Here is a 23,078-nt window from a genome sequence, read left to right on the forward strand (position 1 = left end):
GGCAATGATCCAGCTGGCCTATTACCACCAAAAGCTCAAGTAGGGATATGATGCCAATGTGAAGCTAAGACCACTAGCATCAGGAGACCTAGTGTTGAGGAAAGTTGTAGGGGTTGCCAAGAACCCTTCCTGGGGAAAGCTGGGGCCCAACTGAGAGGGGCCATATTGAATTACCTCGGTAGCGGGGATAGGTGCATACTACTTAGAAGACTTAGACGAAAAACCTGTACCTTGACTATGGAATGTAAATAACCTGAGAAGGTATTATTATTAATAAAAGCATCCTTTTTCTTGTGATTCGAATTTCAGGTCTATTATGATTATATATATATATATATATATTATATTTTGGCGGCCACCTAAAGAACTAGACTGAACCACTTCGAGGAAAACCTGGGTACTAGACTGAACCAGGGTCTTGCATGATCCTCGGACTCAAACCTATGGGAAAACTAACCACTTCAAGATAAACCTGAGTACTAGACTAAACCAAGATCTTGCATGGTCTACGGACTCAAACCTATAGGGAAACTAGCTACTTATAGGGGAATCTAAGTGTTAGATAGAACCAAGATTTTGCATGGTCTACAGACTCAAACCTATGGGGAAATTAGTCACTTACAGAGGAACCTAAGGGTTAGACAAAACCAAGGTCTTGCATGGTCCTCGGACTCAGACCTCTGGCGAAACTAGCTATCCTCGGCAAAGGTGTGAATAAACACAAGCCCATAAGCATCACTTGAGGCATTCCGAAGCACATTGAACTTAACCCCCTAGCATGGTCAGCGACTAATGGTTTCCTTGAGTATTCAATTCAGCAAGAATAAGTCTAAGTGAAAACTGTCACTATTGCCTTTACATTTTTTGGCTGCCAATTCAGAATCAAAAGCATGATGAGCTTCTGAAATTGTGAAGCTAATAATTAAAGCCTAGGTTATATCAGTGGTAAAATTCATCACAATAACAATTAACATATAAAGTAAAAAAGAGGTGATTCATGTATTCAATTTAAAAGTAGCAGTACAGTGCTTTAAAAAAAAAAAAAAAAAAACAACAACAACAACAAAAGTAGAAAAAAGAAGACAAAAGTTAGCTAAGACAGCCTATTTCTTCGACTTGAGCTTTATTCCCCCCTTGGGAGGCTATCTAGAGGTGTCATCGGGGTCTACGGAGCCTTGACCTAGGGGAACAGCTTGCAGAGGCACTACCATGAGAGCTGTCTCCTTGGCTGGAGGGGCAACTTGGGGAAGGTCCCCCTCGGCAAGAAGAGCCTAAGGGTCGATAGGAGGGACTTGAGGACTAAGAGGGGGCTTCACCACATCTAGGGGCACTTCCAGGTTACTGGTTTTCCCTTCCTCTGGCACCCTCTGACGCTCAGCCTCCTCAGCAGGCCTATCAGTAGAAGGAGGATCCTTGGCAGCATCAGCTTGGTCCCCATCTGCCACTTCAGGGACAGCGTTGGCTACAGAAGTGGCAGAGGCAGCCTCTCGAATAGCAAAAGGGTAATACACTCTCTCGGCCCTCCTGAGCTTAGACGAGGCCTTGACCCCTACTTGGTTAAGGGCCTCATTCCAAGTCTGGGAGCAATAGCACCTACATACCTTAGGGACTTGGGCCTTAAGGGCAGCCTCGGTCTTAGCCACTCCTTTAGCAAAGGCCTCCTCCTCCGCTTGCTCTTTAGAGCTCTCGGTCTCCACCCTCGCAACTCGGCCTTTGCTTTGGCTCTCAGAGCCTCATCCCTGATGTGCTCGGCAACATCCTTTGCCCCCATTGCCTCGGCCAACTTCTGCTTAGGTTGGCGATGTGCTACTTGGCAATCTTCAGTTGGTTCTCAGCATCTTGAAAGCGCCTCGTCTGGTTGGTGGCCTATTTCTAAGCGCTAGCTAAGCCTGACACCGCGCTATCTCTCTCCTTCATCGCCTCCTTTAGATATTTCATTGCCTTCTTCAGGTTAGACTCAGAGTTCTTAAGGGTCTGCATGGCTTCCAGGCGCCTGTTGCGTTCCTGGTCTAGGGCCTTGCTCTGGTTATTGGTCTTTTCCTCCAACCTATAAATGGCTTGGACAGCCTGCAAATCGAAACAAGCAGACGATAAGTTGGGAACCGAAGAGCAAAAATCAATGAAGTCTTAAGCGTCGGATGGCTTACCATGCCTAAGTACCTCTTCATGCTAAGGATGACCTACTGCCTCCTTAGGTCTCCCAATTGAGCTATATCGGCGGGGACTAGCAAGGACCTCTCAAGTGCATCAGTCACATATGCGCCTTCACCCCTTCTGAAGTCCTTGAGGGAGGCATTATCCATCAAAGGCTCCCCATGGAGTATTGGGGCAAGGAGCCATGCCTGGGCCTTGGACTGCACAGCCACCTCTCTTCCTTGGCCTTGGTGCCCAGTTTTCTGTTGCTTAAGAGGGCGACGAGCCTCAGCCTCCTCAGGAGAAGAGCGAGTCCTTTCAGCTCCCATGGGCCTTTTGCCTTTAGGATCTTTCTTACGCTTGGGATCAACAGGTTCAGGCCTTGGTGGTAAGCTTGGCTGAGGTGGAGAAGGAAGAAGCTTAAACTGGGCAGAAGACGACCTAGTCTGGATAGACTGAGACTTGGATAGCGCATGAGGAAGCTTGGATTGGGGCTTTCCTGGCTCCTCCTTTCCCGGCTGACCCTCAAGCAGGTCGAGCAGGCTGGTCTGGGGTTGCCTCTTAAAGCCCATCTCGACTTGGGGAGAAGTACTTGCAGAGAGGAGGTCCGCCTTGGTCAGATTAGGATCGCCTAAGTCACTAGAAGGATCCTCGACTAGGTGGATTTGGTCGAAAGCACTAAATTCGTCCTCGGATGGACCCAAGTTAGCAACCTCTTTCTCTTCTTTTAGCTCCTCTTCCTCGGCCTCTGTAGCTTAGCCGGATGTAGAAGTACCTGCCAACGGAATATCTTTCGAAGTAAGAGACCCTTCAGAGAACGAGAACCCATGCTCCACCACAGTGATTTGGTGAAGCTGAGGATCATTGGCTCTAATCACCTGCTTCAGAGCAGAGAATGACTTCTGGAGCGGCTCGTACCCGAGGATCTTGTAGGCGGCTCTAACTTGGTCATTAGCCTCGTTCACAAAGATCTCTGCCCTGAGGACCTTTTCCAAGTCCTCCTTGTTGACCAAGTTAAAATGACGCTCAAAGGCGTGCGGATCTACAGAAAAGATAGTATACTCTTGTCAGCAACCAAACAAAGTAGGCCTGCAACCCGAAAGACTAAACCATCTCCCACTCAAAGTAACCCACCTGGCTCTCCTTCCTCTGTCGAGCAGTGAAACCCACCATGCCACTCCCCGGACATGATGAGAAAGTCTTTGTTCAACCCCTTACTGGATTCAGGAAGGCACTGGATAAGCCGGACCTTGTTGTCTTTCATCTTCATATAATAAGACTTACTCTTTAGTCTTTGGAGGTTGTAGCACCAATTCATATCGTGATGGGTTAACCTTAGCCCTATCTTCTCATTCAAGGCGTCCACACAACCCAAGATTCTGAACACTTTGGTGGCGCATTGTATGGGGCCTAACCTAAAGTACCTAAGGTAACCCTTCATTACTGGCCCCATGGGGATTCTCATACTGCCTTCAAGGAAGGCGATTATGGGAATCACAACCTCACCCTCCTCCTTCCGAATGTGCCATTCCCCTTCCGCACAGTACCTCAAGCTCACGTTACTGGGTATCCTATAATCGGCGATGAATTTTTCCATCGACTCTTCAGACTCAACTAACTTCTTAAATCTACCCATCCCTAGCAACGGCTAAGAAACTCAAGAAAGGGCGAAGGAAAGAAAGGACTCAGAGAGAAAGTTTGAACTAGAAAGAGAAAAGAAGACTTACAGAAATGAGGAAAGGCTCCTCGGATAAGCTTTTTGTGCTGAAAAAGGCGTGAGTGTAGTTGGAGATCTGATCGAATTCAATGAACGTGCGTAAGAACTCTTGAGTGCAAAAGTAAGGAAGCCGGTCAGATCAAACGGGTATTTATACCCCCAATTAAAGATAACCATGCAAGTTTTCCCGCCCATAAAGCTGGGAAAGCCCAGCCGTTGGATTGGCATCATGCCGTTGAACGTGGAAAGCACAGAGCCGCTAGAATTAAATGAGGGCGCGCTCCGTATACCAAAGCGCCAGGAACATGCCTTGGACAGGCGAAAAGACTGGCACTGACAAGGGATAAGATGTGACAAGCCATCACGATGGCCCGAGGATGTCAAAACCTCCTCTTTGCCCAAGGACCTAGACCGTAGGATTTTGAAGGGTTATTGTGGGGTCAGAGAATCTAGCAACCCCGGCCCACTTCGTACCGAGCCCAAGGCCCACGCCGAGGATGAAGAAATGCCTGAGGACGGAGTGTGAAAGTCCAAATTACCTAGGAGCTTGTCGAGGACGACCATGTCCTCGGCCAACCGAGACCATGAGAGGAGGAAGTAAGGGCCCACCAAAAGCAACCTTCCCGAGCGTTTAAAGAGAATGAACAAGTACAACGTGTTGGCCATGGAGGCATGGTGAAGGAGCAAGTCTAAGACGAACTGTCACCTCCACATTAAATGCCCATAACTAACATTCTGGCCGCATTAATGAGGAAATGACACCTGAACAGTGCAGCCTTGGCTGCCACAGCCCACAGAAAGAATGGGAAGGCGGTTGATGGGACAAGCACTCAAGTAGTGACCTGCTTGATCAACAAATGTAGGGCTAAGATCAACTAAAAAGGGGTATATAATATAAGGAATCCCTCTTGAAAGAGGGACGAAAAGAAGGAGAAAGGCCAGTAGAAATATAGAGCACTGTAGCATTCTATACCATCGCAGAAATCTTTGTAACCGTTCATTAAAGAAATAAAAGAACTTCAAGCTCCCCGGAGGAGAGCCGAGGAGCATCATTGCACATTTTAATCCAAGTTCGTGATGTCAATCCCTATGCATCCATGCTCAGTCATTGTATCCCTCACTAGGGCCTAGTTTTTGAACCCGCTCTCTACAAATTCATTGTATTAGGCTAGCTGAGCTTAAGTCCACTCACTCAACAGTAGAAGTGCTCAAACCCAGTCTCTACAGTTACCAAACACCAGAAAATAAGATAGTTTTCCAAAAAATGTCCTCTGGAAAATGAACCATTTTTAAGAAAATGTTAATGTTGAAACAAACAGAGAAGGCATATGCAGTCGACCAAGTGCATTTATGTTCAGAGGTTTGCATGAGAAACATATGTGTTAAATGGAGTGAGATAGGGATTGTTAGGGGTGAAATCAGTTCGAGTTGGTCAGTGTTAAAGGCAATTTTTGCACTTAACCGACCTAACTACAGTCGGTATCAATTTCATTCAGTGGAATTTTTTGTGTTTAGGATGCAAGAAACAAAAGCAAGAAGAAAAAGAGAAGAAGACATACCCATATCAAGAAGACAAATCATGACAGTAGCATCTCTTGTGAGAGAGAGAGAGAGGGGGGGGGGGAATGCATATCATACCACTAAGTTATTGACTCTAAGTTACATAAATAAATAACTAATATGTGTGTGTGTGTGTGTGTGTGTGTATCAATTTGGTTCGATCGATGTCAAGGTGAAAAAATCTAGCATTGCCAACAAATTGTTATCAGAGAAAATTGCCCAAAACTCGAAAATTTCAATTAATTTTCAATCTGTCCATCTAGTTGGCTGGTTTTTTTACACCCATAGGGTTCTCAAATAAATGAATAATGTTAGTACACAAGAAAACTCACAACTTGCCTATATGGTGAGTTATGAGTGGTGAAATCCATGATAGCTTAGTTAGGCTAATCAGCAACAGACATTTGGTGCTTTTATTTTGGGCTTCAACTGTGCAATAGACGATGTTCGATTGACCTATCCTGTTTCAAAATGGGCTAGATCAAGATTTATTTATTTATTTATTATATAAAATAAATGATGTCCAAACTCTTGTTCAAACTATTTCACTTCCTTACTACAAAAGATGAGATTAATAATATGATAGATGAAACTTAGAACTTTGACTTTAGAAAAAGTCTTTCAAGTCCATTAAACTTACCTTGGGCTCAGATTGAAAATTTTTATTTATTTATTATTTTATTTTTTATGGAATCAATAGAGATTTTATTAATTTCTTTGTAAATTGTTAAGTCAATTACTATCTGGGGTTCCAAGAAAGCTGGGATATCCTCTAAACCAACCCTTATGGCCGTCTACAGTCTACATTACAAGGAAAAAATCAGCAATTTTGTCTGCTACCACTTGGCCAAGTTTCCTAGTATTTTTTTCCCACAAACGAGAAGTCAAGCTGAGTTGTGAGTAAAAATCATGTTGAATTTTAACTTTTCGTTTTTCCTTTAAAGATAGACATGGCTTTGGGGGCTTGGCTGTATATATAATTTATTTATTTTAGCTTCTAGAATTTAGATTTTTAAAAGTTAGGAAATGACTCAACATGTGTGAAATATGTTATCTAAAGTTGGTAGGAAAAGGGTCAACAGTCTTGCAATTCTGTTGGTACTCTCTGATCTTTCCAACAAAGATGATTAGGTTCAATTGATTTATGATTAGATGTGATGAGGCCCACTAATCATGCAGAACAAGAAATCTGTATGGTAACAAATGATTTTATAATCAGATGTGATGAGCCCCACTGATCATGCAGATCAAGAAATGTGTATGGTAATTGTTGGTCATTGAAAAACCACAAGGTTATGACACACACACACATAGCATAAACAACCACCGATCCCTCGTATACCTGTTTTCTATTTTGTCCTTTTATTATCCCATGAAGACAGGAAGACAAATACTAGGTAAAACTCCGGTATTCAAGGATCTCCAAAAGCTATCAGCTTAACAATATTTTTCCTAAATTGGCTTCTCAATTCCACATTTTTTGGGACCAGAGTTAAGATTTGACTTCGTAATATTTTGTAGGAAAACTGACCTCTCCTTTCCTCTTCATTTGTTTCTTACATTTCCTTCAGTTTTCTATTAAAAAAAAATCATTTCCAACTCTCCATTTCTTACCCATAAACCATCTTGTACTTATTGTTTATCTAAATGCAGATATTGCCTTTTCAATGTTAGTCTCATTGTTTTGTACTGTCAAAAATCTGCAAGGGTTGTATGCTGCTTTAGATTAGTTTCTAGAGGTGGGTTTTGAACCATATATATATATATATATACACAACATAAAGAAATAGACATGGGTATAGATGCAAGGGATGTTAAAGTTTTTGTATATAGAATTCTCGAGTTTTCCATGAAGACCAGTTACAGATTTGTACAAAAGCATCCATATGTTTCTGGTGTTTTCTCATTCTTCTTCCTGCTATATATATTTTTTCCTCTCATTTTCAAAATTTTGGTCTACTCTTCCCCATTTCTTGTTTTTATTGCTGTTCTTCTTAGAACCTATTGGAGTTCCCATCAATCCCACATTAGAAGTGTCAATGGAGATGATAAAAGCAGCAATGTAATATTACAGGAGAAGTCTAAGTCTGCTGAAGATGATGTTGTTGTCAATAGAAATGATGGCTCCCACTTACAAAGTCATACAAGTCGACGAAGAAATGTGAAAGAGAAGAACAAAGAATTGGATATTCAAACTGCTAAGAAGGAAGAAAATGAGAACTCAACTGGTAAAATTACCATGGAGGAGAAAGAATTTCATTCTTCTGAACATGGCGAGAGTTCGTTTGCTAACATGTTAGCAGCTAAAGGTATTCAAAATGTTGATGATGAACACCATGCATTGTTAGATTCTGAATCACGGTCGGAGCACATATCAAGTGATGGTGCAGAAGAGTCTGGTAAATCTGATAACAGTGGCATTGAGTTGGAGGCTGACAACATGGAAGAAGCAGAAGATGATGACGAAGAAGAGGTACAAGAGGATGGGAATAAGGCATTGGAATGGACAGAGGATGATCAGAAAAATCTTAGGGATTTGGGGCTATCCGAGTTAGAAAGGAACAGAAGGCTGGAAAGTCTAATCGCAAAACGAAGAGCAAGAAAGTTATTTCGAATGCAGGCTGAGAAAGGTTTGATTGACTTGGACGGTAATCCACAAGGTCAAATTGCTCCAATTGTTGCAAAAAGCAACCCTTTTGATGTCCCAAACATTTTAGAGGAAACTGAAGGCTTACAAATGCCTAGTTCAGCCCCTTCTATTTTGTTACCAAAAGGAAACCCATTTGACCTCCCCTATGACCCACTTGAAGAAAAGCCTAATCTAATGGGAGGCAGTTTTCAGCAAGAATTCATGTCAGATAATCAAAAGGAAATGCTATTCTGCAGGCATGAGAGCTTCCAATTGGGACCTTCTTTGCCATCAGGATCCATGCAAGATCGAAGTGGCTCAAAATTCAACCCTCCTTTTGTTTCAGAGAAAGGAACACAGAATTTGGAGGGACCAGGATACTCAAGATTCCAAATGCAGTCAAGTAAGATCAATTTTTCATTTTTTTTCCTCCATTTTAAGATCTTACTTATGGCATGTTTGGATGTTTAAAAAAGGAGGGGGAGTAGAGTAGAGGGAGGGAGAGTAATGCAATTACCTTATTTGGAAGTTTTTTAAAGGATGAGGGGGAGGGGTTTGGAGGAGTTTGGAGGGGTTTGGACTCCCTCTAACCCCCTAATTTTAATTCCTCCAAATTGGAGAGATTTGGAGGGGGAGTAAAGTACATAAACTATTGACCAAATAAATTACCTAATTTACCCTTATTATATTAACAAAATTACACAAGGAGAAGGGCTAATTAATCCCTTCCCCCTTACTAATTTTAAAAACATCCAAATAAGGTGGAGGTGAATCATTCTCCTCTACTCTCCTCCCCACTACTCCCCTTCCCTCTACTCTCCTCTACTCTCCTCCCTCTCTAAACTTCCAAACAAGCCATTAGTTTCTATTCTTATTTCATCTGATGATAAGAATATTGAGGTTACTTCTGCTTCCAAATTTGAATCAATAACCTTTTTCCCTTGCAGAGAAAGGAGAACCTAATCAGCAAATTGAACGACTATTTTCTAAAGATGGTGATGAAAGCATTTTCCCTACTGATTCCACTCCTGATCTTGCTGAAACTGGAGCCCAAGCTCCCAGTCAGATAATAAACTCAGTGGAAATCAATCGTGAAGAGGATAAAATAACTAAAGATAACATGACTGACATCAAAGGAGAAGAGGAAATGGAGGGATCTCATGGTATGGGGTCAATGTATACGAGTGAAGTGCACACTGACATCAAAGGAGGAGAGGAAATGGAGAGATCTCATGGTATTGGGTCAATGTATACAAGTGAAGTGCACATGGAGCCAAATTTAAATGAAAGCAGTAATGACGACTCAGACTCATCAGCTTCATCTGAAGAAAATGAACAGACCCTCAATGATTACAGAGCTGAATTTTCAAAAAATCCAAAACCAAGTCCTTCACCAAGTCTTTCACTAAAGTCCATAAGGTGTTTACCACCTAAGCCTGAAAGTGAACCTTTATTTGATACTAGCCCATCAGCAGATGACAAGAACAGAAGGGAGGGCAGTGCATTTTTTGCAGAAAAGGCCTATTGTCATACTCCAACCCATTCCATAGCTTCTGATTTGCAAGTGGAGTTCTCGGATGGTTCCCCTCCACTGTCATTGGATGGAACCAATTCAGCCATTGATGCAGAATCCGAGACATATGATGAGGAAATGGAAAAGGAGGCCACTTTTGGCAGCGAAGGAATGTGGGGAGCCTCGTCTGACATATCCGGACTACAGAATTATGAATCAAAATCTAGACATGAAGACAGTCAGAAGGATATTGTAGAAGTAGGAGTTTTGGGAATCAACAAGAATTTTGATGATGACATTATGTCATCCATACGTCCACAACGGGTGGATGATCAAGAGTTAACTGCTATGAGTTCGTTGTCATCTTCAGCAATTGACATATCTGGAGAGAGTCAAGTTCAGTCAATAAACATCAAACATATGATCCATGATGACATCAAACAAGTAGTGGAAGAAGTTAAGGAACCCAAACCCGAGTCTTCTAATTCTTCAGATTCTCAAATACATGTGGGGAAGTCGATGGGCCATTCCCCTAATGAGGTTTATTCTGAAAAACCAAAGGTCAGTCAGTCATTTTTATGCTATTATATAATGGTTGGTTTATACAACCAAACAACACAGAATTTTAAAATTTGAGTGGTTCAAAGTTCAAAATTTTAATAAATAAAGTTCGTACCAATGTACAAAGCTCTCACTTTTGCTGGTTCTGGAAGAGGTAAAGGTAGGCAGCCTTAACCCCACTTTTGTTTGGAGAGGCTAAATCCTAAAACCTAATGTGTGACTTGTCTCTTTTGGTGGAAGGGCACTTGCCATTGCACTAAGGCCTAACTTTAAACATAAATTATACTAAAATCAAATGTCATATTATGTTAAGTATCTAAAGTATTTTTTGTAGATTTGCAAAAGTTGCCAAAACATATTTTTCAAAATTATATTTATATATTATTTCTTTAGGACCAACACTAGGTAATGATCTCTCATTTAAGAAGAAAGAACAGAAATATAAATTATTATACTCACCACTGGACCTTGTGAATCTTAAGCAGGATTTATCTTATCCGCAGGAGATGTCTACAAGGAACGAGAAGACTATTGATGATGCTAATTATGGAGTATCTCAGGCCACAACTGACATGAAAGAATTGAAGATAAATGAAGACATAGATGGTGGATCGCAGCTAGTGATCAAGCAAGAGACTGAAAAGCTTACTGAGAATCAAGCCATATTGGACTCTGTAAAACCAACTGAGGGGAATAAGGACTCAAAGAATATTGAAGATGTTGGTGGAAGTCAAATTAAGCTTACTGAAGATGAGGGCATCATGGACATCTCAAAGCCAACCGAGGCCAATGACAACTTGGATTCAATTCAAGAGGATAAAAATGAACAAATTATCACAGAAAGTGGAACTTCTGGGTTAAACCAGAATTCTGATGACCCCATTGCATCAGCTGCACAACAAGAGTTGGTGGTTGAAGAGGTCCCTATCGACTCAAGTTCATCCTCATCTCCAACTTCTGTATTAGCAGGAAAAATCCCAACTGATCAAGCCTCCTCATCAACTTCAGATCAACAGTTACACATAGTCATCTTACAATCTCATTTGGAGGACATTGCAAATACTTATTCATGGGATGAACAACCACCTCTGAATATAACTCCAGCTGCACAACCTATGGTGGAGGATTTCACTGCTCCCCCATCTAATAACAGTGGTTTCGAAAACTTGATGGTTAGTATTCCTATTGCAATTAATGATTACTTTTGCACACGTATTATATCAAGAAAGAAAATCATGATTGAGGCTAATGAAGCTTGGCCATACTTTTAAGTCTACAAAATGGGAAGAATATTTTTGGGCTAATTAATATTATTGTTATTTCATGAATATTACTACATATCCTTATGTGCATATATGTAGTAAAAAATTTCATTTGTTTTGTACCTTTGAATCTCTCTCTCTCATGAACACATCTATGCTGCCATCTGACATATATGCTTTTGTTGCTTTCATAGTAACAAATAAAAATCAGGACATGCATAGGAGCAGCAATGCTCATTCAAAATGAGTTAGTCTGACTTATAGCGCAACGTCATATTGAACAGGACCCATCTAATCCTCAAGAGAAGCCTGCTGAAGAAACCCACAGTTTTGTCGACTTGAATGTACCTAAGGTTAATGAAAAGGAAGGAAAGGAAAATTCAAAGTCTCATCAAACCATTAAAGGTGAATCAGAAATATTGATCAGTCATGAAGGCAGTGCTTCTCTATCAAAACCAGCAGAGGACAACAGTAATATACTTAGAACAATGGTAATGGAAGGAACAATATTTTGTTGGATGTATCTTTCTTGAATTAGCAATCAAAATTATAGAGTTGATTCCGTTATTGGACGTGCTTCATTTAATTAACTGCTTTTGCGTACTATTTTTTTACTATTGTCTTGATGAGCCAGCCATTACCAAATAATAAATCTTCATTTTTTTTCATATAAATTACACTCACAAACAATTATTTCAGTATATTGTTTTTAAGCATGCACACAGAAAGATTTTATTTCTTAGAAAGGGAATTACAAAATCAAGAGATAGACTAACATATGCTCCATTTGTAACATCAAACAGGAACCAGGGAAGTTTACTGCAGAAGACAACACTATCTTTAATGTCAATGATCGAGAAGTTAGTGAGAAGAAAGACAAGGAGAAGTATAATTCTGTTGGAAAAAGTGAAGATGAATCACAATCCTCAATCAAACAGAAGAGTATTGTGGACTCCCTAAAACTGGACAAGCCAACTAGTTCAAAATTTATAGATGTTGATGAGAAATCTAGAAAGTTGAATGATGTTGAAGCTCTTCATGGTACGTCAAAATCACTTGAGGACATTGAGAATTCAAGAACCAAAGAAGAAACTGAAGATTCAAGAAAACCAAATGAACATGATCCCATTTTTCGCCTACCAAAGGCTGCTGATACTACATTCACTCAGGAAACCATAAAAGGATATGAAGTAGTTGGAGGTGAATCTGAAAATTTGACAGATGTAGTAGATTTATCAAAATCTGCTCTTGCAAAAGGATACCCTAAACATCCTGCCACTATTGCAGAAAAGGTTAGTATTTCACCTTATGTTGTTAGAATAATGGTTAATTGATTAAATGCTTTCCTATAAACTTTAGTTTTAGGATAAGCGGCATATGGCTTTTAAGGAAAAAGAGAGAAATAAGAAGAGAAAGACACAGTTTATAACTTAACTATTCCAACACCGCAGTTTTAAAAATTAAAAATTAAAACTTTTACTTTTTCTACAATGCTGGGAATAATGAATTACTAATCTTTAAATCTTATAGCATTCACAATTTAACATACACTTACTCTTGGGAAGGAAATTTTTGTGCTAGTTAGTATTATTCTTATTTCATTAATACTATATTTCCTTACGTACATATTTGTAGTCAAAAAGGATTTTGTTTCTTTTGTACCTTTGAATCTCTCTCTCTCTCTCTCTCTCTCTCTCTCTCTCTCATATGAACATGCATGTCCATGCTGCCATCTGATATATATGTATTTGGTGCTTTCATAGTAAAAAAGAAAGCTCAGGATATGCATAGGAGAAGTAATGCTCATCCAAAATTAGATAGTCTGACTTATAGTGCAACCTGATATTGAACAGGGCCCATCTAATACTCCGGAGAAGTTTGCTTTGGAAACCCAAAGTTATGACAACTTAAATGTACCCATGGTTAATGACGAGGATGGAAGGGAAATTTCAAAGTCTTATCAAGCCATTAAAGGTGGATCAGAAACATTGATCAGTCATGAAGTCAGTGCTCACCTATCAAAATCAACAGAGGACATTGATAATATACTTGGAATCAAGGTACCGGAAGGAACAGTATTTTGTTAGATGTATCTTTCCTTTATTAGCTATGAAATTTCTATAGATAATATGTATTTTTTTTTCTTCAGTGAACATGCTACATTTAATTAACTGCCATTGTGTATTATTGTTAACTAGTGTCTTCATGTGTAAGTCATTACCAATTAACAAATCTTAATTTTTTTCATATAAATCACACTCAAACATATTTAAGTATATATGTCCTTTAAGCATGCACAAAGAAAGATTTTTTTTTTTTTCTTTGAAAAGGGATTACAAAACAATAGATGGTTTGACTTACACATGCTCCATTTGTAACATCAAACAGGAACCAATGAAGTTTACTGCAAAAGACAACACCATTTACAATGTCAATGATCCAGAAGACAGAGAGAAGGAAGACAAGGAGATGAGTAAGTTTGTTGCAAAAAGTGAAGGCAGTGCACACCTATCTAAACCAACAGAGGACATCGATAATATACTTGGAATCAAGGTACTGAAAGGAATAGTATTTTGTTGGATGTATCTTTCCTTAATTAGCTATGAAATTTCTATAGTTAGTATGTATTTTTTTTTTCCTTCAGTGAACATGCTACATTTAATTAATTGCCATTGTGTATTATTGTTAACTAGTGTCTTGATGGATAAGTCATTACCAATTAACAAATCTTTATTTTTTTTTTCATATAAATCACACTCAAACATATTGCAGTATATATGTCCTTTAAGCGTGCACAAAGAAAGATTTTTTTTTTCCTTTGAAAAGGGACTACATAAACAATAGATGGTTTGACTTACACATGCTCCATTTGTAATATCAAATAGGAACCAAGGAAGTTTACTGCAAAAGACAACACCATCTACAATGTCAATGATCCAGAAGACAGAGAGAAGGAAGACAAGGAGATGAGTAAGTTTGTTGCAAAAAGTGAAGGCAGTGCACACCTATCAAAACCAGCAGAGGACATCGATAATATACTTGGAATCAAGGTACCGGAAGAAACAGTATTTTGTTGGATGTATCTTTCCTTAATTAGCTGTGAAATTTCTATAGTTAGTATGTATTTTTTTTTCTTCAATGAATATGCTACATTTAATTAACTGCCATTGTGTATTATTGTTAACTAGTGTCTTGATGTGTAAGTCATTACCAATTAACAAATCTTTATTTTTTTTCCATACAAATCACACTCAAACATATTTCAGTATATATGTCCTTTAAGCATGCACAAAGAAAGATTTTTTTTTTCTTTGAAATGGGATTACAAAAACAATAGATGGTTTGACTTACACATGCTCCATTTGTAACATCAAATAGGAACCAAGGAAGTTTACTGCAAAAGACAACACCATCTACAATGTCAATGATCCAGAAGATAGAGAGAAGGAAGACAAGGAGATGAGTAAGTTTGTTGCAAAAAGTGAAGGAAAATCACAATTCTCAATCAAACAGGAAAGTACTGTGTACTCCCAAAAACCAGTTGAGCCAACTAGTTCAAAATTAATTGATGTTGATGAGAAATCCAGAAAATTGAATGAATCTCTTCTTGGTCCATCAAATTCAATTGAGGACATCAAGAATTCAAGAACCAAAGAAGAAACTGAAAATTCTGGAAAACCAAATAAACATGATCCCATTTTGCACCCACCAAAGTCTGCCGATACTATGTACAATCAGAAAGCCATAAAAGATGATGGAGGTGAATCTGAAAATTTGACAGTATATAAAGCTGTAGGTTTTTCTAAACCTGCAGTTGAAAAAGGATACCCAAGCTTCCCTACCACTATTGCACGAGAGGTTAGTATTTCGCATTATGTATTGTTAAAATAACGTCAAATTTTCTTACTTTTTCTACTAGCTTGGGAAATAATAAATTAATAAATCCTTAAATCCTATTGCATTAATATATACTTACTCTTGGGAAGAATATTTTTATTCTGATTAGTGTTATTCTTATTTCATGAATACTACTATATTTCCAAACGTACAAAAGAATTTTTTTTCTTCTGTATCTTTGAATCTCTCTCTCTCTCTCTCTCTCTCTCTCTCATTAATGAAAATGCATCTATGCTACCCTCTGGCATATATGTTTTTGTCACTTTCATAGTAACAATGAAATAGCAAAATATGCATAGGAGAATCAATGCCCCTTCAAAATGAGATAGTCTGACTTACATTGCAACCTCATATTGAATAGGACCCATCAAATCCTCTAGAGAAGTCTGTTGAAGTAACCCACAGTTTTGACAACTTGAATGTACCCATGGTTCATGACAAGGAAGGAAAGAAAAATTCAAAGTCTCATCAAGCCATTAAAGGAGAATCAGAAACATTTATCAGTCACAAAGGCAGTGGTTTCCTATCAACCCCCGCAGAGGATAGCAGTAATATACTTGGAAACAAGGTACTGGAAAGAAAAGTATTTTGTTGGATGTATCTTTCCTTAAATTAGCTATGAAATTTCTATAGTTAATCTGTAATTTTTTCTCTACAGTGGACATGCTACATTTTATTAACTGCTACTGTGTATTATTGTTGACCATTGTCTTGATGAGTAAGAAATTACCAGTTGACAAATCTTCATTGTTCTCATATAAATCACACTCACAAACATTTATTTCAGTATGTATATACTTTAAGCATGCAAAAAGAAAGGGTTTTATTTTTTCTTTGAAAAGGGATTACAAGAATTATAGATGGTTTGAGTTTGACTAACATATGCTCCATTTGTAACATCAAACAGGAACCAGGGAACTTTACTAAGGGAGACAACAAAATCTACAATGTCAATGATCCAGAAGATAGTAAGAAGAAAGACATGGAGAAGTCGGTTGGAAAAAGTGAAAGTGAATCACAATCCTTAATCAATCAGGAGAGTACTGTGTACTCCCAAAAACCGGTCGAGCCAACTAGTTCAAAATTTATAGATGTTGATGAGAAATCTAGAAAATTGAATGAAGCTCTTCTTGGCTCATCAAATTCAATTGAGGACATCAAGAATTCAAGAACCAAAGAAGAAACTAAAAATTCTGGAAAACCAAATGAACATGATCCCATTTTGCACCCACCAAAGTTTGCCGATACTACGTACAATCAGAAAGCCATAAAAGATGTTGGAGGTGAATCTGAAAATTTGACAGTATATGAAGCTGTAGATTTTTCTAAACCTGCGGTTGAAAAAGGATACCCAAGCTTCCCTACCACTATTGCAGAAGAGGTTATTATTCCGCACTATGTATTGTTAAAATAACGTCAAATTTTCTTACTTTTTCTACTAGCTTGGGAAATAATGAATTAATAAATCCTTAAATCCTATTGCATTAATATACACTTACTCTTGGGAAGAATATTTTTATTCTGATTAGTGTTATTCTTATTTCATGAATACTGCTATATTTCCAAACGTACAAAAGAATTTTGTTTCTTTTGTATCTTTGAATCTCTCTCTCTCTCATTAATGAAAATGCATCTATGCTACCCGCTGACATATATGTTTTTGTCGCTTTCATAGTAACAAAGAAATAGCAGGATATGCATAGGAGAATCAATGCCCCTTCAAAATGAGATAGTCTGACTTATAGTGCAACCTCATATTGAACAGGACCCATCAAATCCTCTAGAGAAGTTTGCTGAAGTAACCCACAGTTTTGACAACTTGAATGTACCCATGGTTCATGACAAGGAAGGGAAGAAAAATTCAAAGTCTCATCAAGACATTAAAAGAGAATCAGAAACATTTACCAGTCACAAAGGCAGTGGTTTCCTATCAACCCCAGTAGAGGACATCAGTAATATACTTGGAACCAAGGTACTGGAAGGAAAAGTGTTTTGTTGGATGTATCTTTCCTTAAATTAGCTATGAAATTTCTATAGTTAATCTGTAATTTTTTTTCTACAATAGACATGCTACATTTAATTAACTGCTACTGTGTATTATTGTTGACCATTGTCTTGATGAGTAAGCCATTACCAATTAACAAATCATTGTTCTCATATAAATCACACACACAAACATTTATTTCAGTATATATATATACTATAAGCATGCAAAAAGAAAGGTTTTTTTTTTTTTCCTTTGAAAAGGGATTACAAAAATTATAGATGGTTTGAGTTTGACTAACACATGCTCCATTTGTAACATCAAACAGGAACCAGGGAACTTTACTAAGAAAGACAACAACATCTACAATGTCAATGATCCAGAAGACAGTGAGAAGAAAGAAATGGAGAAGTCTGTTGGAAAAAGTGAAAGTGAATCACAATCCTCAATCAAACAGGAGAGTACTGTGTACTCTCAAAAACCGGTCGAGTCAACTAGTTCAAAATTTATAGATGTTGATGAGAAATCTAGAAAATTGAATGAAGCTCTTCTTGGTCCATCAAATTCAATTGAGGACATCAAGAATTCAAGAACCAAAGAAGAAACTAAAAATTTTGGAAAACCAAATGAACCTGATCCCATTTTTCACCCACCAAAGTCTGTAGATACTACATACAATCAGAAAGCCATAAAACATGTTGGAGGTGAATCTGAAAATTTAACAGTGTATGAAGCTGTAGATTTTTCTAAACTTGTGGTTGAAAAAGGATACCCAAACCTCCCTGCCACTATTGCAAAAGAGGTTTGTATTTCGCATTATGTATTGTTAGAATAACAGTTGAATAAATGCTTTACTACTAACTTAAGTTTTGGGATAAGTGGCATATGGCTTTTGAGGAATAAGAGAGAAATAAGAAAAAAAATGAGAGAAGAAGAGAAAGACAGTTTGAAACTTAACTATTCCAATACCAAAGTTGAAAAAAAGAAATTTCTTTTTCTTTTTCTGCAATCCTGGGAAATAATGAATTACTAAATCCTTAAATCTTATCGCATTAACATATCTTGAGAAGAATATTTTTATGCTTATTAGTATTTTTCTTATTTCATTAATACTACTATATTTCCTTATGTACATTTTTTTTTTTGATAAGTGTATTTCCTTATGTACATATTTGTAGTCAAAAGAATTTCATTTCCTTTGTATCTTTGAATCTCTCTCTCTCTCTCATGAAAATGCATCTATGCTGCCATATATATGTTTTTGTTGCTTTCATAGTAACAAAGAAATATCAGGATATGCATAGGAGCATCAATCCTTATTCAAAAAGTGATAGTCTGACTTATAATGCAACCTTATATTGAACAGGACTCATCTAATCCTCTAGAGAAGTCTGCTGAAGAAACCCACAGTTTTGACAACTTGAATGTACCCATGGTTAATGACAAGGAAAGAAATGAAAATTCAAAGTCTCATCAAGCCATTAAAGGAGAATCAGAAAAATTGATCAATCACAAAGGCAGTGGTTTCCTATCAACACCAGCGGAGGACCGCAGTAATATACTTGGAACCAAGGTATTGGAAGGAGAGAATTTTATTGGATGCATATTTCCTTAATTAGTTATGAAATTTCTATAGTTAATTCCATAATATTTTTTTCTTTAGTGGACATGCTACATTTAATTAACTTCAATTGTGTATTATTTTTTACTTTTGTCTTGATGGGTAAGCCATTACCAATTAATAAATCTTCATTGTTTTCATATAAATCACACTCATAAACAATTATTTCAGAATTTTTTTTAAGCATGCACAAAAAAAGATTTTTTTTCCTTAGTAAAGGGATTACAAAAGCAATAGATGGTTTGACTAACATATGATCCATTTGTAACATCAAATAGGAACCAGCTAAGTTTACTGCAGAAGACAAAACTATCTTTGATGTCAATGATCCAGAAGTTAGTGAGAAGGAAAACAAGGAGAAGTTTAATTCAGTTGGCAAAAGTAAAGGTGAATCACAATCCTCATTCAAACAGGAGAGTATTGTGGACTCCCCAAAACCGGATGAGCCAACTACTTCAAAATTTATAGATGTTGATAAGAAGTCCAGAATATTGAATGAAGGTGAAGCTCTTCTTGGTCCGTCAAAATCATTTGAGGATATCAAGAATTCAAGAACCAAAGAAGAAACTGAAGCTTCAGGAAAACCAAACAAACAAGATCCCATTTTTCACCCATCAAAGTCTGCTGATACCACATGCAATCAGGAAACCATAAAACATGTTGGAGGCGAATTTGAAAATTTGAAAGTACATGAAGTAGTAAATTTATCAAAACCTGCTGTTGAGAAAGGATACCCAAACGTCCCTACCCCTATTGTAGAAGAGGTTAGTACTTCTCCCTATGTATTGTTAGAAAATCAGTTGAGTGATTAAAAGCTTTCCTACCAACTTAAGTTTTGGGATAAGTGTCATATGGCATTTGAGGAAAAAGAGAGAAATAAGAAGAAAAAGAAGAGAGTAAGTGAAAGACACAATTTACAACTTAACTATTCCCCAAAGTTGAAAAAAACTGTTCTTTTAATTTTTTTAATATCCTGGTTAATAGTGAATTACTAATCCTTAAATCTTATACCATTAGCATACACTTACTCTTGGGAAGAATATTTTTATGTTGCTTATTATTATTGTTGTTTTATGAATATTACTGGATTTCCTTATGTACATATCTGTAGTCAAAAGAATTTCGTTTGTTTTGTACCTTTGAATCTCTCTCTCTCTCATGAACATGCATGCCTATGCTGCCATATGACACATGTTTTTGTTGCTTTCATAGTAACATAGAAATATCAGGATATGCATAGGTGCAGCAATGCTCATTCAAAAATGAGATAGTCTGTACTTTCTTTGTTGTTTCTAGCACACTGCCTGTGTGCTTTTTCCCCTGTATTTTCTTGCATCTTTTTTCAATGAAGTCTATTACTTAAAAAATAGACTGACTTTTATTGCAAGTTTGCAACCTCATATTGAACAGGAACCATCTAATCCTCCAAAGAAGTCTGCTCATATTGAACAGGAACCATCTAATCCTCCAAAGAAGTCTGCTGCAGAAACCGACAATTTTGACTACTTGAATGTACCCATAATTAATGACAAGGAAGGAAAGGAAAATTCAAAGTCTCATCAAGCCATTAAAGGTGAATCAGAAACATGGATCAGTTATGAAGGCCATGCTTACCCATCAAAACCAGCAGAGGACAGCAATAAAATACTTGGAACCATGGTAAGGACCATTATTTTATTGGATGTATCTTTCCTGAATTAGCTGTGAAATCTCTGAGTTAATTCCTTTTTTTTTCATTTCCTTTCAATGGACATGCTACATTTAATTGTCTGCTATTGCATAAGACGCTTGACTATTGTCTTGATGAGTCAGACGGTACCAATTAACATACCTTCTTTGTTTTCATATAAATCACACTCAGAAGCAATTATTTTAGTATATTCATCTTTTATGCATGCACAAACAAATATTTTTTGTTCTTAAAATAGGACTTAGAAAAAAAATAGATGATTTGACTAACATATGCTCCATTTGTAACATCAAACAGGAGCCAGTGAAGTTTACTGCAGAAGACAACACTATCAACATTGTCAATGATCCAGAAATCAGTGAAAAGGAAGACAAGGAGAAGAGTAAGTCCATTGGAAAAAGTAAAGGTGAATCACAATCCTCAATCAAACAAGAGAGTAATGTGGACTCCCCAAAACCAGATGAGCGAACTAGTTCAAAATTTATAAATGTTGATGAGAAATCCAGAAAAATGAATGAATATGAAGCTATTCTTGGTCCATCAAAATCATTTGAGGAAATTGAGAATTCAAGAACCAAAGAAGAAACTGAAGATTCAAGAAAACCAAATGAACATGATCCCATTTTTCACCCACCAAAGTCTGTTGATACTACATTCAATCAGGAAACCATAAAATATGTTGGAGGTGAATCTGAAAATTTGACAGTATATGAAGCAGTAGATTTGTCAAAGCGTGCTGTTGAAAAAGGATACCCAAACGTCCCCACCACTATTGCAAAAGAGGTTAGTATTTCACCTTGTGTATTGTTAGAATAACGGTTAAGTAATTAAATGCTTTCCTACCAACTTATGTTTTGGGATAAGTGTCATATGGCATTTGAGTAAAAAGAGAGAAATAAGAAGAGAAGATGAGAATGACATAGTTTATAACTTAACTATTTCAACACCAAAGCTGGAAAAAAGAAAAAAAAAATTTCAAATCTTCTTTTACTTTTTCTGCTATCCTGGGAAATAATGAATTACGAATCCTTAAATCTTATAGCATTTTCATACACTTACTCTTTTTTCTATATACCTCTATGGTTAGTTGGCCACAGCAGCTATCACACATAATTAACTCCTTTCTAAAAAGTATATTCAGTAGTCCTTCATCATTTGCCATATTGTAAATATGTTATCTGTTGCAAATTTTGACTATCCATGACCAAAATTTTTCACATCTCTCAAATACTACAAATAAATGTATAGTGAAAAAATAGATGAGGCAGTATACTAACATTCTGCACCTTTTTCTTTGACATTAAACAGGAACCATCTTATCCACATCCATTGAAGTCTTACCCAGAAAGTTGAATGTTCATATGAAGATCATAGATGTTGGTGATCATTCAGATGCTACGCACTGGAGTGCAGACTCAAACTCAGCAACAGAAAGACCACTGCAACTGAACTAGTCTCACAGTTAGTTAGGCAACTGAACCAATCTCACTGTTATTTAGCAATAAGTTAATTTCATCATCTTGTAACCATCTGTTACAAACGTAACTAATAGCATGTACTTATTTGTTTTTCAATCACGTGATGAAATCTCATTAGCTTGTGAAGGCCCTGATCCGTATAAATACTGTCATGTTATACATCAGTTTCATTTAGAGGAAGAATTACAGATTTCTCTTCCTCTGTTTCTTTCTCAGCATTTTTCAGCCTCACACTTATTTCTCAAATCTGCTTTGATCTCTTTCTTCTTAAACACCTGCCAATCTTTCATAGTATCAGAACCAAGATCATTTTGACAATGGCTTTGAATTCCTATTCCTCAAATTCATGCTTAGTATCAAATTCTTCACCAAATCTACCCCATTAAATGCCCATTATTTCTTCTATCCAACAGTTCCAATCCTGTGTGTGTAAAGTTAGATCAGTCTAAAAATATTCTGTGGAAACACCAACTCATCTCTATTCTTGAAGAATACTCACTGCTCAGATTTGTGGATGGAACTCTTAAATGTCCTGAAAATTTTCTGCATGACAGTGAAGGGAATTTCACTTCAATAAAAAACTCTTGAATATCTATAATGGATTACTCAAGACCAATGATACAGGACAGGGGTAGAAAAATAGAGATAAAACAGGAAAAATCCTAAGATTCACCAGCATCACCACCAAACAAGAGAAACCTTCTCTAAGCATAAAATTATGTTGCTTCTATTTTAGTTCTAATCTAGGAAAAACTTATGGGGGAGAATCTTCTTCAAAGGCCGGAGGTGAGAACGGTCTTTATCCTCTTCACACAATCTTCACGTAAACACTCTCCTTCAAAACCTGCTGTTTGTCTCAACACCCAAAATCTCTACTCAACTTTGGCATTATAGACTTGGTCATCCTCACTATCAAGTCCTCAAGAAAATTCTTAATAAAGACTCATGGATGTTACAACAAGAGAATAGTGATTCTTTGAATATTTATTTGTAAACATTTCCCTCATGGAAAAATGAAATAGCTTTGCTTTTA

General features: G+C 37.3%; 1 protein-coding gene across 1 annotated transcript; it reads left to right on the top strand.

Moving 5' to 3' along the window:
• The first annotated feature begins 7,202 nt into the window (after positions 1 to 7,202).
• LOC112003297 (uncharacterized) lies at positions 7,203 to 22,165 on the top strand. Its single transcript, XM_065779136.1, has 18 exons — positions 7,203 to 8,442; positions 8,987 to 10,113; positions 10,599 to 11,285; positions 11,660 to 11,866; positions 12,179 to 12,667; positions 13,229 to 13,435; positions 13,764 to 13,928; positions 14,261 to 14,425; positions 14,754 to 15,233; positions 15,634 to 15,840; positions 16,180 to 16,653; positions 17,038 to 17,244; positions 17,585 to 18,058; positions 18,623 to 18,829; positions 19,156 to 19,641; positions 20,288 to 20,536; positions 20,865 to 21,350; positions 21,876 to 22,165. Exons 1-18 carry the CDS (start codon positions 7,203 to 7,205, stop codon positions 21,918 to 21,920), a joined length of 7,602 nt encoding a protein of 2,533 aa, XP_065635208.1. The 3' UTR covers positions 21,921 to 22,165.
• The last annotated feature ends 913 nt before the right edge of the window (positions 22,166 to 23,078 follow it).

Source organism: Quercus suber, unplaced genomic scaffold (genome assembly GCF_002906115.3).
Source record: "Quercus suber isolate HL8 unplaced genomic scaffold, Cork oak 2.0 scaffold_200, whole genome shotgun sequence".
Lineage (NCBI taxonomy): Eukaryota > Viridiplantae > Streptophyta > Magnoliopsida > Fagales > Fagaceae > Quercus > Quercus suber.